This window comes from Sesamum indicum, linkage group LG8 (genome assembly GCF_026168435.1).
Source record: "Sesamum indicum cultivar Baizhima isolate 11 linkage group LG8, ASM2616843v1, whole genome shotgun sequence".
NCBI classification, from domain to species: domain Eukaryota; kingdom Viridiplantae; phylum Streptophyta; class Magnoliopsida; order Lamiales; family Pedaliaceae; genus Sesamum; species Sesamum indicum.
In genome coordinates, this window is record NC_142664.1 from 29,358,538 (window position 1) to 29,376,444 (window position 17,907).

Below are 17,907 nucleotides of genomic sequence, written 5' to 3' on the forward strand. Positions count from 1 at the left end.
AAAACTGTAAAAGAGCAATGACGCGACGAAACATGAGGACTTCTTCATCCACGCGCCACACCACTGATGATGTTACACTTGCTCCTTCAAAAAATAATTTGCTATCCCTCAGTTTGATAATTATTAAAATTAACAAAAAAATATATATTTATTCTCAATTAATTTATTACCAGTTATTGTACGTTAAATAAATATCTTTTAATTAAATTATTGTTGTTAATATTTACACCATAATGTATGTGTCGATGTATATTTTCATTCTTATAAAGTATTTTTGTGAGAACATATTTATTTAATATGTAATAAGTGAATACTAAGTCAATTGGGATTAGATATGCATTTTTATTTAATTTTTTAACTTATATCGATAAATCTGATGACTTTTGACCGACATATAGATCTATTTTTTTAAAAAAGACAAACATTATCTACACTAAATGTAATTATCCAAACAACAAAAGTTTACGTATAATTATATAAATTTTTTTCTAGAAAAAAAGACAGTGTAATTATCTCTAACAATAATTAGATATCAAAACACGTTTGAAATAGTAATCTACAAAAAATTGATATTAAGTTAACTAAGTTAAATATAAATTTTAACTTATTATTTTTGTTCATATCAACAAAGAGTATGAATTTTGAAAGATGAATGTATCTACTTGTTATATTAAAATAAACATCCAAAAATATATTAACTGTAACTTTTTAAGACATAAAATTTATGTATAATTATACTAAACATATAATGCAATGTAATTATATGTTTAAAGCGCGTGCAACTCACATCCTCTCAGGCGTATACAGACTGGACACCCCCCCACGCTGAAGAACACCAAATTTCCAACTGCGACCTTTCCTTCCGTCCCCACATATCTTACCGTTTTTCGTCTCTTTTCCTCCGAAACCTCCCATTCCCTAAAACCCCACACCGACCACACGGCGGAGATCTTTCGTCGGAATCCATGGCCTCCGCATTAGCAAGAAACGGACTCCTAGAAACCCAGTGGCACCACCATCCCATACACAGCATATGGAGGAGTAGTTTGAGACGCTCCATACCCGACCCAGTTACAGCCCCCAACAATATTGGTAACCACCTCCATCACCCCAAAAGCTTTTCCCGTTTTACACACTCTACTTTCCGCAAGGCGAAGGAGCCTGAGTTTTCCGCTCCTAGAATGCTATCTTCTCGTTTCTCTTCGAGGGCATCATCGTCTCCCCAGAAATCCGGGTTGGTGGGGTGGTACTTGGGCATGCTCAAGGCCCGACCCATTTCCACCAAAAGCATCACCTCCGCTCTCATTTACACCGCGGCCGATGTATCCTCCCAGGTATACCGTTCTTTCATTTGATGCATAAAGAATTCCCTTTACCTGTTCTTTTGATTTATTACTAGTAACGGAAAAAAGAGACCTTTTTTTTTTTTTTAATTTGTTCTCCCTATTGCTTTGATACAAGAAAGTAGGCTTTGTTCGGTTCTTCTTGATAATTCAATTGACTGATCTTGTCGTATGAATCTATCTTTTGTACAAGACGATTGTAGGGGAGAGTTCAGAGCAGTATGATCTGATTAGAACTCTGCGGATGGCTGGATATGGAATGTTGATATTAGGGCCTTCAGTGCATTATTGGTACAATTTTATGTCGACAGTTTTCCCTAAGCGTGATCTTTTATCGACGCTTAAGAAAATGGCGTTGGGGCAGACTTTGTATGGGCCTACCATGACTGTTATATTCTTCTCTGTGAATGCTGCTCTGCAAGGTACCACAAAGTGTTCATCTTGATATCATCTGCAGTTTAAGTAATCGGGGTCTATTTGAAGAATTTTTTGATACTCTGAACAATTTAATGTGTGGAAATCATCTTCTTGCAAAGATCGTGTAATGTATTGTTTACGTTCGTATTCTGTAACTGGTAACACCTCCATGGGCATTTTGAAGGGTCTTGAATAGTTGAATGTGATTGCGCGACATTTGCTGTTCTGGTAGGCAACTGGAATTTCCTGGAATGGCAAATAGGGATTCTATTTTTGATGCTATGGACTCGATATGCAATAATCGTACATCCGTTTTCACATTAGAGCAGTGTTACTTCAATTATGCTCTATTCGATGATCTATCTATATTCATAAATTTGTGTAGAAGATATGTCTGAAGTGAAGATTTTGGATGTTTCTATTTTAATGGATGCTTTTGGAATGTAGTCAGTGTTTATTTCAATGGCTGGAAACCTTTCATGTAATTGCGAACATAAAACTTGTTATAGTATTATTATGCTACTTTATGTGAGTGCAGCACATACTACATGATGAAAGGATCTTATTTTCTTGTAAACCCTCTTATCAAGAACTAAGTATGACACCAGTTCTAATATGTTGCACTTTATACTGTCTTTCTCAGGTGAAAGTGGTTCAGAGATTATTGCAAGATTGAAACGTGATTTGCTCCCTACAATGATTAATGGCATTATGTACTGGCCACTTTGCGATTTTGTGACATTCAAATTCATCCCTGTTCATCTACAGGTGAGATCCCAACTATTGGTTCTTTCTTCCCTCCACCCTCATTTCGTCGTTTTAGGCGAAGGAGATTTATTGATATCTAAATTCTGTAAATGTCTTGTTACAAGATGGGCTTATGATTTTGTTGGTGTTAAATTCGGCAGCCACTGGTAGTCAACTCATTTTCGTACCTATGGACGGTTTACATAACTTACATGGCGGGCTTAACAAAAGTTGGTGCCAGTTGAGGAGCTATTGTTCGCTGATGGCATATGACTGCCAATCCTGTATTGATTCCCCAGCTTGTCTCGGTGGGAAGCGGAATGGATCTGCAAAGCAAACTCACTAAATCCCTTGCAAGCTACCATGTAGTGCTTGTGCCAAAAGCAGGAGCAATATGCTAAGGAGTCCTCATTTCTTTAAGCAGAGTAGTCAATAGTAATGATCTCCGAGTTCTTTACAGAAACTAGTGATAGAGATTATGAAGTCGCTGGTTTCTGTTCCTCAAGGGCAGTAGTAGTTCTTGATGATACTAGTTTATTTTGTCATCCAACTAGAGGCAAATTTGTGCTCCAGGACAGCTATTTCTTGTATATACTGACTCCACTCATTCGTAGTAACCACCTTGAATTAGCTATTCTGCTTTCTTGAGTGTAGCTAAATCGTATACTGACATTTGCCCGGATTGCAGCAGATTGTGTTCGCTCCCCAGTATTGATGAAGTAATTGTTTCTCAAAATCATGAATTAGACCTTTTTCAGTCATTTTCTTTGCACGATAATTGTCAAATAGCTACCTTCCGATTTAGGAGCTAAAGGGGAGGCCTCAGCTAACAAAATGAGCGACGCACGAAAGTTCCTTTGATCTGTTCCCAAGATTGTGAAAACTAAAGAATGCCAATCCAAAAGCAACTGACATTTTGATATGTGGTGGCAAAATCAGACCCCCACTAGTTGCAGCATAACCTAAATGATGAGGGTGTTCAGCCAAAATGTACTCTGGTTCTTGAATTTACAGAAACGTGGGTATCGGCCTTTCAGACTCGCAGGAATCTGCAGCAGCTTCTACAAGCAATATCTACTAAAACTATGTAAGCCATCTAAGGTGCTCCACAAAGCAATTCCTATAAGTAAAAACAAATAATCTGATATTCATAATGTTATGAATCAGATTTCTCTTTGTACTCTTTTTTTCCTTTTTTCTTCCCCTTTTGTAACCGAAGATTAAGTAGCATAATATTCTTACAACCACAAAGTGGTCAAGACATAGAATGCTTCTTCTCATTGTGAAACCAACATATAGTACATAGCAATTTGAAAAATTATATCAAACTCTAAAGGCAACAAAGTGCTAACACTATCAAATGTGTAAAATTGCTTGTATAAATCTTCCCCTTCCTAGCAGTGAATGCAGTTGACATCTATCTACATGCAGCCAGGTACCTTGATTTCCTGCACTGTTCACGAATCATGACTTATTCTTCGGGAATTCCAGTGGATACCATGTTAGAACTAGAAGTGAATGTTCAGAGCAGGTCGTGACATCATTTGTTCACTGAGTTACTTCCAAATTGTGCCGTTTACTCCCCTAAGGCGTAGTGGCAGATCTTCTCAAGCTGTATCGACCAATCTTCCCCAAGTATACAAGGATTTGACTCCATTGCGACACAAAAATCTAACATATTTACGTATTTGGGTTGAGTCAGTAATTGGCCATTCAACCCAGATGGAATTTGATTATTTGATTCTTTGCCAAGAATATGAGGATTTCTACACTGTGATCCAGCAATACCTATACATGGATCAATTAATCTCCTCAGGAAAACGTCCAAGCTATTATTTAAAAGGTTAGCACAGTCGAAAGAGATTTCAACTCCCTCCAATGCCAACTTCTTCTGCAAACGACTCCTTAAAGATCTTGTATCAGGTAACTCACCACTACTTTGACAAGTCTCGGCAAAATTGTTATATGAATAACTATAACTAAGAGCTTTACGAGCACCAACAACATTAACTGAAACACCAAGAGGAGCAGTAACAGGACTACAGCTCCGGACATCCAGGCTTACAGCAAATTGTTCAACTTCTTCCCCATCTTCCACTGATACAACATCAATTGGAGGCCTGCTGCCAAGAGAATGCAATTCCGTTGGACTTTCTTGTCCATGAATTCCTGTAACAGTTTCTTCACATGTGACACTACGGCTCTTACCCAGTGGCCCAAGAGGGCTTGGACGATCCCGAAACTTGCGATCCCTGATGACAAGAGACCTACATTTCCGAGGAGACTGAGGGAAAACATCACCATAAAGAGGTTGCAGACAGTTCTTCTGGTAACCGTTTGCGATTCTAGAGGTGTTTCCTTCTACTTTTCGAGCCTTTCGAGGCGGGAATTTAGCAAGACAAGCATTTTGTACAATAAACCTAATAAGCCTATTATGAAGAGAAATGTTCTCTCTTCCAATCATCCGCACACAGCTCTTATCAAACTCAACCTTGCTAAGCTTTAAACCGAAAAACTTCTTCAACTCATTGAAGTACTTTTCAGCTCTTTGGTGCCCAATCTTCCAAAAATAAGATCTTTCAGCTCTATTGTATCCACTCGAGTAAAATGATGGTTGGCCACCATTTTCAGTTTAAACTACATAACACAGCCAGATCCAAATTAGTAAGCCAGCAAAATCATATCCAACAATAGCATTCACGATTGCCAAAATTCACTTACTACCATACATTGCATACATACCCATTATCTATATAACAACTTGAAAATCCAAAGTAACATTACCGGGATACGGATTAGCTAGATTAAAGTTTAGAAAGAACACTCTCCTGTCAAAACAAAATCAAGATTAAATTTTTATCGCTGGGGAGTAATACTAAATCTCTCAACTTGGACGAACAAAAACCTCAGTTTTCCTATCCAACTGTAAAGAGACATCATCTAACAGTCTGAAATGCTAACTTCAATATAATTACTATGTCAAAAAGGGAGGGAAAAGAGAAAAAATTGCGCATAAATACCAGATATAATGTAGTAATCAATTCAATCCAAACCCACTTCACATTTGGAAACACAAAACAGAGCAAAACACAGAAACCAGTTACGCTTAATTAGAACAAGAAAGCTTAGGAGACAAAAAACAATGAACAATCTTGAATCACACTCGGAGCCAAGTTCACATTCCGACAACTAATCCAAAACCCAGAAAATCGAATTCAATTTCGAGGGAAATAAGAGCAAGAAAGCGAGAGAATTGACCTAGTTTTGCAGCTCGAGAGTGGGATTTTATTTTTCCTTATTTTCTCGGTCTCCGTCCCCAATTTGCTTGTTTGATCAAGGGGCCGTCTTTTTTCCCGAGTTGAACTCTGTGCGTAAAATCTAAAATAGAGGAGCAAGAACAAAGCCAAACACGGAAGAGGCAATCTAAGCTTAGGCCGTCTTGACATATCATACAGACCGGCTCTTTTTGGGTAGTAAGAAGTAAGCAATCATTTTCTTAGTTTGTATACTTGTACTCACGTGCCTTGCCAACTCGTGCAATTTTTTGGCTCTCCAAAGCGCCTGATGCCGCTAAATCTTTTTAGGCTGCACAGATTTCTATACATAATATTAGCTCCAATCTGTTCTATACTCTCTATTTGGATACCACAACCACCAATTACTCAAAACGTAGAATTTGTTTTTTTGTATAGTTTTTATTCTCATAAAAAATATAGAGTTCGTCATTTTGTATAATTTTTACCTTCTAAAACTCGTCATAGTTGTATTACTTTTACTCTCAATGCAATACTAGAACAACTTATAATGTAAAATTCAGTGGAACTAAGTTCATTTCTACTGTATGTGTGAATGTAAGGATCAGATTAAGCATTGTCCTATGAGTTTTTGTAAGGAACTTTTTGTAATGGATCGGTTTCACTAATTGAGTTAGCCACAAAAAATTAATCTAATCTAGTATTTTCTCAGAACGAACATATATATTTGAAGTTTGGTGCTTTATGTCGCAAGAACTATGACAGAAACTAATCACTAGTTCTAACAAGAGGAATGAAGATCATTTGCTTGTAAGTAAGCTGCTGAAAGCACAATATTCAATCAGATTCTGGAGTTATCACTGCAAATGTAACTGTGTTACACAAACTGCCTTCTATTCCAACTTTGCAGCCTCCGTTGGTGAAATATGGGATGCATGACTTGTGGTTGATGAGGGCAGATCTGATGAGAGCATATGAGATGCTTCATCGCTAACTGCTTGATGCTGTTATGACACCATCAGACGATCTTAACGTAATGTCTGTATTGGAGTCGATCCAGTTCTGTTTCTGTTGGTCTTAAATTCAGCAGCCACTGATAATCAACTCATTTTTATACCTATAGACGGTTTACACGACTTACATGGCAGGCTTAACAAAAGTTGGTTTGAGTTGAGGGGTTTACTGGTCGCTGATGGCAAATGATGGCCAATCCTGCATTGATTCCCCTGCTTGTCTAGGCAAGAGGGGGAACGGATCTGCAAAGCCAACTCACTAAATTCCTCCTGTATTGATCCCCCTGCTTGTCTCTGTAAGAGGTGGAATGGATCTGCAAAGCCAACTCACTAAATTCCTTGCAAGCTACGGTGTAGTGCTTGTGCCAAAAGCAGGAGCAAGATGTTAAGGAGTCCTCATTTCTTCAAGCAGACTAGTCATAGTAATGATCTGAGTTCTTTGCAGAAACTAGTGATGGAGATTATGCTGTTGCTGGTTTCTGTTCCTCAAGGGCAGTAGTTCTTGCCCTTCTCCTTGTATTTGTTCGCTTCTATGATGATACTAGTTTATTTTGTCATCCAATTATCACACTAAGAGGCAGATTTGCACTCCAGAACAGCTAGTTCTTGTATATGCTGACTCTACTCAATAGTAGTGACCTTCTTGAATCAGCTATTCTGCTTTTCTAAATCATATACTGACATTTGCCCAAATTGCAGAAGATTATGTTCAATTTCCAGTATTGATGAAGCAATTGTTTCTCAAAATCATGAATTGCACCTTTTCTCAGTCATTTTCTTTGTACTGTAATTAATAAACCACTACCTTCGGACTTAGGAGCTAAATGTGAGTCCTCAGCAAACAGAATGAGCGACCATGAAAGTGCCTCTCATCTGTACCCAAGATTGTGAAAACTAAAGAAATTTAAAGCAAAAGTAACTGATCTTTTGATATGTGCTGGCAAGATCAAACCCCACTAGTTGCAACATAACCTAAATAAGGGTGTTCAGCCAAAATCTATTCTGGTTCCTGAATTTACAGAAACGTGGGTTGCAGCCTTTCAGACTCACAGGTAAATGGCAGCAGCTTGAGGGAGAGGAGGGTGAATGAAATTGGAAAGGGATCACAAAGCAATTGCTATATGGTCAGAATAAATATTCCGACATTTGTGATGTTATGAGATCAGATTTCCCTTGCACTCTTTTTTTTTTCTTTCCCCTTTTATGAGATAGAATGCTTCTTCTCATTGGAAACAAACATATCGTACATAGCAAAATTTAAAAAATTATATCAAACTCTAAAGGCAATAAGGTGCTAAACACTATCAAATGTGTAAAATTGCTTGTATAAATCTTCCCCTTCCTAGCAACTAATGCTGTTAACATCTATCTACATGCAGCCAGGTACCTTGATTTCCTGCGGTCTTCAGGAATCATGACTTATTCTTCAGGAATTCCAGTGGATACCATGTTAGAACTAGAAGTGAACATTCAGAGCAGGTTGCGACATCATTTGTTCAATAAGTTGCTTCCAAATTGTGCCATTTACTCCCCTAAGGCACAATGGCAGATCTTCTCAAGCTGTATAGACCAATCTTCCCCAAGTATACAAGGATTTGACTCCATTGCCACACGAAAATCCAACATATTTATGTATTTGGGTTGAGTCGGTCTTTCTGCAAATCTTCTGGGTAATACGCCATTCAACCCAGATGAAATTTGATTATTTGATTCTTTGCCAATAATATGAGGATCTCTACACTGTGATCCAGCAATACCTATACATGGCTCAATTAATCTCTTCAGGAAAACATCCAAGCTATTATTTAATAGGTTAGCACAGTCCAAAGAGATTTCAACTCCCTCCAATGCCAACTTCTTCTGCAAACGACTCCTTAAAGATCTCGTATCAGGTAACTCACAACTACTTTGACATGTCTCCGAAAAATTGTTATATGAATAACTACAAGTAAGAGCTTTACGAGCACCAACGACATTAATGGAAAAACCTAGAGGAGCAGTAACAGGATTACAGCTCCGGACATTCAGGCTTCCAGCAAATTGTTCAACTTCTTCTCCATCTTCCACTGATACAACATCAATTGGAGGCCTGCTGCCAAGTGAATGCAATTCCATTTCACTTTGTTGTTCATAAATCCTCGTAACCGTTTCTTCACATGTGATACTAGGGCTCTTGCCCAGTGGCCCAAGAGGGCTTGGACGATCCCGAAACTTGCGATCCCTGCTGACAGGAGACCTACACTTGCGAGGAGACTGAGGGAATGCATCACCGTAAAGAGATTGCAGACAATTCCTCTGGTAACCATTTCCGATTCTGGCACTGTTTCCTTCTATTTTTCGAGCCCTTTGATTCGGGATTTTAGCATGACAAGCATTTTGGACAATAGACCGAATAAGCCTATTATGAAGAGAAATGTTCTCTCTTCCAATCGTGCGTATGCAACTCTTATCAAACTCAACCTTGCTAAGCTTTAAACCGAAGAACTTCTTCAACTGATCAAAGTACTTTTCTGCTCTTTGGTGCCCTATCTTCCGATAAATAAGATCTTTCAGCTCTATTGTGTCCACTCGAGTAAAATGATGGTTGGCCACCATTTTTAGTTTAAACTACATAACACACAAGAAAACACCAGATCCAAATTAGTAAGCTAGTAAATCATATCCAACAATAGCAATCTCATGATTGCCAAAATCCAGTTAGTACCATACATTGCATCCATACCCATTATCTATATTACAACTAGAAATTCGGAAGGAACATTACCCAGATACGGATCAGCTCGATTACAATTTAGAAAGAACACTCTCCTGTCAAAATAAAATCAAGATTAAATTTTTATCGCTGGTGAGTAATACTTAATCTCTCTACTTTGACGAACAAAAACCTCAATTTTACTAACCAACAGTAAAGAGACAACATTTAACATAATATTTCTGAAATAGTACCTTCAACTAATTATTGTGTCAAAAGGAAGGGGAAAAGAAATAACGCATAAATGCCAGATATAATATGGCAATCAATTCAATCCAAACCCATTCACATTTTAGTGAAAAGCACAAAAGAGTACAAAACCCAGAAACTAATTGCACTGAATTGGAGCAAGACCGCTTAGAAAACCGATAAACAATAACCAAACTCCGATCACAATCGGGACAAAGTTCACATTCCGACAACTAATTCAAAACCCAGAAATCGAATTGAATTTCGAGGGAAATAAGAGCAAGAAAGCGAGAGAAATTGACCTAGTTTTGCAGCTCGAGCCTGGGGTTTTATTTTTCCTTATTTTCTCGGTCTCCGTCCCCAATTTGCCAGTTTGGTCGAGGGGCCGTCTTTTTTCCTGAGTTGAATTCTGTTTGTAAAATCTAAATTAAGGAGCAAGAACAAAGCCAAACACGGAAGAGGTAATCTAAGCTTAGCCCGTCCTGACATATCATCCAGACCGGCTCCTTTTTGGCTACGGACTTAAGGCCGCGTTTGGTTGTCTACTTCTAGTCACGTGCCTTGCCAACTCTGGCAATCTTTTGGCACCCCAAGGCGCCTCATGGCGCTAAATCTTTTTAGGCTGCACATAAATTCCCAAATTGGTTGCCCTAACAAATTATTAGCTCCAATTTCTTCTAATACTCTCCATTAGGATTAAGACAACCTGAAAACGGAGACCTCATCACTTTATATATTAATATTTCTATATTATTATAAAAAAAAATATTATCGTGCCAATTTTTGAATACTCAAATTTATCATTTATTTTATTTCTTTTGATTAAAAATATTAGTCATGTTAGTAATTTCAATATTTTAATAATCTCACAATTATATTTTTTTTCCTTTGAACGGCCTACTACTCCATATTTCTCTCCCACCTTACTTTTCTACATTTATTACAATTTATATTATAATTTTTTTCCTCATTATCTCACACTATAATTCTTTTATATGTTCGCGGGAATCACGTGCTATAATAACTAGTATATTATATATAGGATCAACTTATAATACGAAGTTCAGCGGAGCTAAGTTTCATTTCTACTATATTGGTGTGATCAGATTAAACATTGTCCTATGAGTTTTTAAGGAACATTTTGTGATGGTTCGATTTCATTAGTTGAGTTAGCCACAACAAATTTAATCTAATTTAGTATTTTGTCATAACGAGCATATATAGAGAAAATTGTATTTTTGATCCCGAATGGTAGATATAATTGTTTATTTGGGTCCGTATTTTTTGGGTTAGTATATTTGATCTCATAGGATAAAAAAAATATATAGTATTTTTTATTGCATATGATAAAAAATTATAGCATTTGGAACAAAAATGCTACAATCTTTTAGTTTGTAGGATGAAATGTACTAAACCTGTAATCTGTTGACTAAAAGTGCAACAATATCTATCGTGTGGGATCAAAGATGCAATTTTTCAAATACACACACACACATATATATGGGACAATTACACTTTTATCCCTTGAAGTTTGGTGTAATTATACGTAGACCCCCTGTGGTTTGAGAAATTACATCTAGCGCTCTTGAGATTTACTTTCGTCTAACAATAAGTCCCCTGTTGGTCAATTTTATCAATTTTGCTGATATTAACAAAAAAATTGAATGAAAATTGATATTTATTACAGGTTACATAATTTTTTTTCGATTAAACTACTCTTATAATCGTGAATATATACCTTCTCTCATGCATTAATTTGTGAAGACGTATGAGGGTAATTTAGTCATAAAAATATTTATTTAACCTGCAATAAGTTAGTAATAAGTCAATTTAGGGTAAATATCAATTTTCATTAAGTTTTTTTGTTAATGTCAGCAAATTTGGTGAATTTTGACTAATTGAAAGACTTGTTTATTAGACAGAAGCAAACTTCAGGAGTGCTAGATATTATTTTTCAAACCACAGAGGATTTACGTGTAGTTACACCAAACTTGAGGAACGGGGAGTGTAATTATCTGTATACATATATGTTCCAAGAACTATGACAAAAACTAGTCACTAGTTCTAACAAGAGGATTGAAGATCATTTGCTTATAAGCTGCTGAAAGCACAACATTCCATCAAATTCTGGAGCAGATGACATTCGTTGGCGTAGAAGATAAAAGCAATACCTCACTTCTTCTATGTTTAAAATGAAAGTAAAACATGTTCTACCGTGACACACACACACACATACACACACCCACACCCCCCCCCCACACACACACACACCCACACCCCCCCCCCCACACACCCCACACGCGCGCGCGCACACACACACACACACACACACACACCCCACAACCCCCCCCCAACACACATGCACACACCACACACACACACGCACACCCGTAAATAAGCATAAAATGTGGCGAAACTAAGGTGACATCCTGCACGAGAAAAATAGTTGTGAAGATAGAAATAAAGACTTAGAAATTGAAGTACAACGGTAAATGTAACAAGATGCAGATGACATTCATTAGCGCAGAAGATAAAAACAACACCTCACTTCTTCTATGTTCAAAATAAAACTAAAACATGTTCTACCGTGACACACACCCCCCCCCCACTCACACACCACACACACGCATACACTCACAAAAAAAAAAGACGCACACACAAGGAAATGGAAAAGCCAGAACAAGGAGGGGGCATCATTCAGCAAAACTTCTCAAGCTTGTGGTTGATAAAATTGAAAAAGAAATGCAGTAGCTGATTAGAACATATAAAAATATATTCCTTGACATCATGATCTCAACAGAAACCTGCTATACCAGATCATGATTTTCAGAGAGGTTGACCGAAAAATTAGATAATATTATTCAACAAAATCATTGACCTAATACAATTACATACATAAAACACACTGGAAACTGTTGCAACCTTCTTTGCTCCAATAATAGCACTAGGTTCAAAAGAGCAGCAATAGTTAAGCTTTTCTGGATGCCCATAGGCAGGTTACCCCCAAAGCATCGAATAGCAACCAACAAGTAAAACAACTTTAAACTTAATAAAATTCCAAAGCATTATTGCAATATTTTAACTAACAGGACCGATCATATGTCGGAATCACATATAGCATACTCAGTAAATATCAGAATTCTTACAACCAGAAGAACAAAGCAATTAAAATGATATATTACACCAAACTGAAAAACCTCACATGCACCAAACTAATGCATTGCCCACTAAGCTAAAGTGGTTTTCATCAAAAAGCTCATCAACCACCAGATTAAAGATTGAATAGGGCACACTTAGCAGCAGTTTAGAGGAACCTTAAAAGCACAAGACATATCACCCACTGTAGAAGCTAGTCCTCTTCATGGCGATGCATCCTGCTCTTCTTCTCATACCGCTTCTTGCCCCTACCCACTCGCGAATCATTTGAAGCACTGATGTCGGAATCAGAGTCTGAATATGCCTTCCTGCTCCTCCTTTTATGCCGCAGATCAGCATAATCATCAGAAGAATCATCATCTGAATAATGGTGACTCCTCCTCCTCCTCTTCTCCTTCCTACTCTTTCTCTGTCTTCGCCTGCGCTTTAATTTCTGCAATACACACACACCCCACACACACACACCCCACACACACACATATACACACACACACGCACACACCATACACACACACGCCCACACACACCACACACACACACACCCATAAATACGCATAAAATATGTCGAAACTAAGGTGATATCCTGCACGAGAAAAATAGTGGTGTAGATAGAAATGAAAACTTAGAAATTGAAGTACAATGGCAAATGTAACAAGATGCAGATGGCATTCGTTGGCGCAGAAGATAAAAGCAACACCTCACTTCTTCTATGTTCAAAATGGAAGTAAAACATGTTATACCGTGACACACACACCCTCCAACACACACACACACACTCACATAAAAAAAAAGACGCACAGACAATGAAATGGAAACGTCGAAACAAGAAGGGGGCATCATTCAGCAAAACTTTTCAAGTTTGTGGTCGATAAAATTGAAAAAGAAATATAGTAGCTGATTAGAACATATAAAAATATATTCTTTGACATCATAATCTCAACAGAAACCTGCTACACCAGATCATGATTTTCAGAGAGGTTGATCCAAAACTTAGATAATATTAATCACAAAATTATTTCCCTAATACAATTACATATATAAAACACACTGGGTAATTCTACAACGTTCTTTGCTCCTATAATAGCACTAGGTTCAAAAGAGCAGCAATAGTTAAGCTCTTCTTGATGTCCACAGGCAGGTTTCTCCCAAAGCATCGAATAGCAACCAACAAGTAAAACAACTTTAAACTTAATAATATCCCAAAGCATTACTGCAATATTTCAACTAACAGGACCGATCACATGTCGGAATTACATATAACATACTCAGTAAATATCAGAATTCTTACAACCAGAAGAACAAAGCAATTAAAATGATATATTACACCAAACTGAAAAACCTCACATGCACCAAACTAATGCATTGTCCACTAAGCTAAAGTGGTTTTCATCAAAAAGCTCATCAACCACCAGATTAAAGATTGAATAGGGCACACTTAGCAGCAGTTTAGAGGAACCTTAAAAGCACAAGACATATCACCCACTGTAGAAGCTAGTCCTCTTCATGGCGATGCATCCTGCTCTTCTTCTCATACCGCTTCTTGCCCCTACCCACTCGCGAATCATTTGAAGCACTGACGTCGGAATCAGAGTCTGAATGTGCCTTCCTGCTCCTCCTTTTATGCCGCAGATCAGCATAATTATCAGAAGAATCATCATCTGAATGATAGTGACTCCTCCTCCTCCTCTTCTCCTTCCTACTCCTCCTCTTCTCCTTCCTACTCTTCCTCTTTCTTCGTCTGCACTTCAATTCCTACAATTTATACCTACAATTTACCTAATTCAGAAAAGTGTCTTCAATTTCTGAAAAAGAAAAACAAAAAAGAAATAGAAAAGTACCTTCAAGGTAATCCAACTACCCATACTGCTCAAAAGGAACATGAGATCAGAAAGTAAACCAAAATCCAAAATGCTATGAATACATGGGATGGTTAACAAAAAACAATTAGCACTGGGTTCGCTTTGTATTTACTAAGGCATGTAAATGTAACCGTGGTACACAAACTGCCTTCTATTCCAACTTTGCAGCCTCCGACAGTGAAATATGGGATGCGTGGCTTGTGGTTGATGAGGGCAGATCCGATAAAAGCCGGTGAGATGCTTCATCGCTCATGACATGATGCTCTTCTGACACCATTGGTTGTCCTTCGAGATCATCATCAGACGGCCTTAATGTAACGTCTGTATTGAAATCGATCCACTTCTGATTTTTTGCATGAATCAGGGTCGGGTACAAGGCAAATCCTAGGATGATTACTGCACTGCTAACTAAATAAGTCTTTGGGGAAGCCAGACACATGACGAGAACGAGCAACGAAACAGGAGGCAAGCAGAGGATCGTTGCACCGAATGTTTCCAATGGGATTTTGTACGGTCTGTGTAGATCTCGCCTCTTTATTCTTAGTTTGATGAAAGCTGCAAACTCAAGTAGCATTCCGACAGCGTAGAGGAAGTTGAGAAATTCCAGGATTTCCTGAAAACTCATCCACGACAGGAAGATCACGCCGGTTGCTGAACACAGAATGCTGAATGTGGGTGTCCCGTATTTTGATCTGCAAGAATTTAGAGATGTTAAGACGAGATGTTCCGTTTGTGATTAGGACAAGAACTTGAATTCCCCCAGTATATTAGACGATGTTTGGATAAGCTTATAAATTATTTAAAGCATACAGAAAGATAAAACCAACCTGGAAGCAAATATAGAAGGGAGCATCCCTATCTCACTCATTCCCAAAAGCTGATAAGCATCACTGCTCATTTCAGCTTCAAACATCCCCATATTCGACAACGCAGAAGCCGCCTGAATCCACCATTTCAGCCAAGGCCCCCCAATCAACATCCCAATTTGCGCAAAATAACCGGCACTCCACTCGCCTGAATCCGTTTCCACAGCCCCAGTGCCGACAAGCAACGGAACCAAATACGAACAAACAACCAAAACGACAGCACCCAACAGCGCCCTCGGAAACGTTCTACTCGGATTCTCAACCTCCCCAGCCAATGTACTTGCATTATCCCAATAATTCAGATTCCAAAACAGGCTATTGAAGTACCCTCTCCACTCTACCTTCCCGTAGTCGACAACAAGCCATCGTCTAGGCCTAATTCGAGGAATTGAGATAACAGCCATGACAGCAAACGGGAGCAGCGAAAAACAGGCAAGCAAAATAGCTGAAAATCCGACAATGTGCAGACCTCTATAGTTCAAGTATGTCAATGAAAGAGTGATCCCTAACAGAGCTGGAATCCTAGCAATTGTATTGCTAAGGATTGGGAATGAATGCTTCAAGTAATCAAGAAAGAGTACCGGGTAAAGGGCGTTATCCATCACCCCACTGAACCATCTCCAGAACCCTTCTTGGAATCCCCAAAAAGGGCCGAAAGCCGATGATATCCAGAGCACATAGCCGCCGTTCGCCGGAAAAAACGTGGCGAGCTCCGCCGTGACTAGAGCTTCGGGGATGCTCCAAAAGAAAGGGAAAATCAAGAAACCGAGCAGAGATAGAAGAGGACCGCCGCCTGCTCTGACTGAATCTTCAACACCAAATGGACCCCCGGAAACCTCGTAGAAAATCAGGGCAATCAGAGGTAGTATTGTCAGCTTTGGACTACCCTTTGCGTTTCCAGCGTTCTTGGAATCATTCTTCATTCCCTCCTCACCCATACTCACAGAGGAGACAGAGAGAGAGAGAGAGAGAGAGTTGATGGGCATATGATTCAGGAAAAGTCAAACATCTACATGATGATTCAAGATATCAAGGATCATGGTTGATTTTTGCTTTAAATGAGTATTGATGAATCTTCGTAAAATTGCAATATTGATCCCATCAAATTTGGTCATTTCAACTGTGATCTCATATTTAGTTAAAAAAATATTTTTGATCCCAAATTCCACTAAAAAATATATTGTTGGTTAAAAAAATAGCAAGTCTAATCTTTTATTCACTCCGCCATCCGTTTCATATTAGTTTTCTCAAGTGGCCCTAAATCATCTATTAATTCTTTTGAAAATCTATACAAATCCATTCAAATTTTTCTATGCAAAGAATTTGAGAAATAAAAAGACAAAATATTTTTAAAAAAATTAGCATTTATGACTATTGACTTTCTACTATGTACATGTAAAGGTCATGTAATAATTTTCTCTTCTAAAAATTACCACCTAACAATAAAGTATCACATAAGTCGTGCCGTTAGTTTACTACGACTGAGTGCTAAAAAGGATCAAATCTGAATGCTTTTGGATCAATAGTGAACATTTTATTTTAACCCAAGGCAAAAAGTAAAGTTTCAGAAAATTTGGGACCAAAATTAAAATAATTCTTTCTTTGGATCAACATTGCAATTTTGCCAAGAATCTACACCGTACATTTAAAAACTTTTCTTGATTGAGAGTCAAAAAATAACAATTTACAGAGGAATGATAGAGGGTTTGGACTTCAAGAAGAGGGTGGGATCTTTATTACAGTATTTAGATTGAGTCACTACAAAATTGGTAGCCTGTCGGGAACGTGCAGTCGTGAATGAATGCCCTATTAAGAATTACCTACTCCAAGACAAGGAAATCCAATGCAATCCACATTTTATTTTTTTTTTAATTTTTGGGACATATATATAATTTTGAACTTTTATCTTGAGTCAGGACATAATCTTTTCAAAAAAGTTGTACATTTGGGAAGAATTTTAAGAGATTTGTGCAGTATCATACACTTAAATATATTTTTTTTGTAAATTTCGAGTAGGCATAGAATTGAAAATTTTTTATTTTTTCAATAGTCCTGATGGCATAAAAAAAAAGAGTAATAGATATAGCAGCAAATTTAGTATTTAAACTATATATTATAAGAGAATTATATAATTTCATCAATAATGTCTTAATTCAATAGTTAAAATTAAAATTATAGGTTCGAGATCTACTAAATATTTAGATATTTATTTTATTTTATATAAATTTATTGGCACAATTGTAAGAAACTTGGGCCAATTTCAACCAAATCGGTTCAATGACAACTCTATTTGTTTTAAGGGCCCCATGGC

General features: G+C 37.6%; 3 protein-coding genes and 1 non-coding gene across 7 annotated transcripts; 1 reads left to right on the forward strand and 3 right to left on the reverse strand.

Moving 5' to 3' along the window:
* The first annotated feature begins 804 nt into the window (after positions 1 to 804).
* Positions 805 to 3,141, forward strand: LOC105169362 (protein sym-1). Its single transcript, XM_011089748.3, has 4 exons — positions 805 to 1,334; positions 1,537 to 1,765; positions 2,404 to 2,528; positions 2,669 to 3,141. Exons 1-4 carry the CDS (start codon positions 966 to 968, stop codon positions 2,750 to 2,752), a joined length of 807 nt encoding a protein of 268 aa, XP_011088050.1. The 5' UTR covers positions 805 to 965; the 3' UTR covers positions 2,753 to 3,141.
* A 586-nt stretch (positions 3,142 to 3,727) lies between these two features.
* Positions 3,728 to 5,138, reverse strand: LOC105169361 (uncharacterized). The gene has a single exon (XR_016066732.1). It is a non-coding gene; the product is annotated as an uncharacterized LOC105169361 (transcript).
* A 2,835-nt stretch (positions 5,139 to 7,973) lies between these two features.
* LOC105169363 (uncharacterized) lies at positions 7,974 to 10,286 on the reverse strand. Of its 4 annotated transcripts, none has more exons than XM_020695611.2 (3): positions 10,018 to 10,286; positions 9,497 to 9,582; positions 7,974 to 9,381 (listed from the first exon to the last, which is right to left on the reverse strand). In XM_020695611.2, the coding sequence occupies exon 3, from the start codon at positions 9,367 to 9,369 to the stop codon at positions 8,299 to 8,301; it is 1,071 nt and encodes a 356-aa protein (XP_020551270.1). In that variant the 5' UTR covers positions 9,370 to 9,381; positions 9,497 to 9,582; positions 10,018 to 10,286; the 3' UTR covers positions 7,974 to 8,298. The 4 variants fall into 4 exon arrangements, with proteins under 4 accessions (XP_020551270.1, XP_011088051.1, XP_088739569.1 ...); XM_011089749.3 differs by having other exon boundaries at positions 9,539 to 9,582; positions 10,018 to 10,282; XM_088883443.1 differs by lacking the exon at positions 10,018 to 10,286 and adding an exon at positions 9,721 to 10,011 and having other exon boundaries at positions 9,539 to 9,582.
* Positions 10,287 to 14,089: 3,803 nt separating this feature from the next.
* Positions 14,090 to 16,637, reverse strand: PUT5 (Amino acid permease family protein). The gene is made up of 3 exons (XM_011089753.3): positions 15,558 to 16,637; positions 14,710 to 15,422; positions 14,090 to 14,636 (listed from the first exon to the last, which is right to left on the reverse strand). The coding sequence occupies exons 1-2, from the start codon at positions 16,580 to 16,582 to the stop codon at positions 14,882 to 14,884; spliced, it is 1,566 nt and encodes a 521-aa protein (XP_011088055.2). The 5' UTR covers positions 16,583 to 16,637; the 3' UTR covers positions 14,090 to 14,636; positions 14,710 to 14,881.
* Positions 16,638 to 17,907: the final 1,270 nt, after the last annotated feature.

Excerpts from the sequence above, each read along its gene's own strand:
- LOC105169362 (XM_011089748.3), top strand. The coding sequence starts at position 966 with ATGGCCTCCGCATTAGCAAGAAACGGACTCCTAGAAACCCAGTGGCAC. Across the intron at positions 1,335-1,536 it reads CGGCCGATGTATCCTCCCAG|ACGATTGTAGGGGAGAGTTC; the intron begins GTATACCGTTCT and ends CTTTTGTACAAG. Across the intron at positions 1,766-2,403 it reads TGTGAATGCTGCTCTGCAAG|GTGAAAGTGGTTCAGAGATT; the intron begins GTACCACAAAGT and ends TGTCTTTCTCAG.
- LOC105169363 (XM_020695611.2), bottom strand. The coding sequence starts at position 9,369 with ATGGTGGCCAACCATCATTTTACTCGAGTGGACACAATAGAGCTGAAA.
- PUT5 (XM_011089753.3), bottom strand. The coding sequence starts at position 16,582 with ATGCCCATCAACTCTCTCTCTCTCTCTCTCTCTGTCTCCTCTGTGAGT. Across the intron at positions 15,423-15,557 it reads CCTTCTATATTTGCTTCCAG|ATCAAAATACGGGACACCCA; the intron begins GTTGGTTTTATC and ends AAATTCTTGCAG.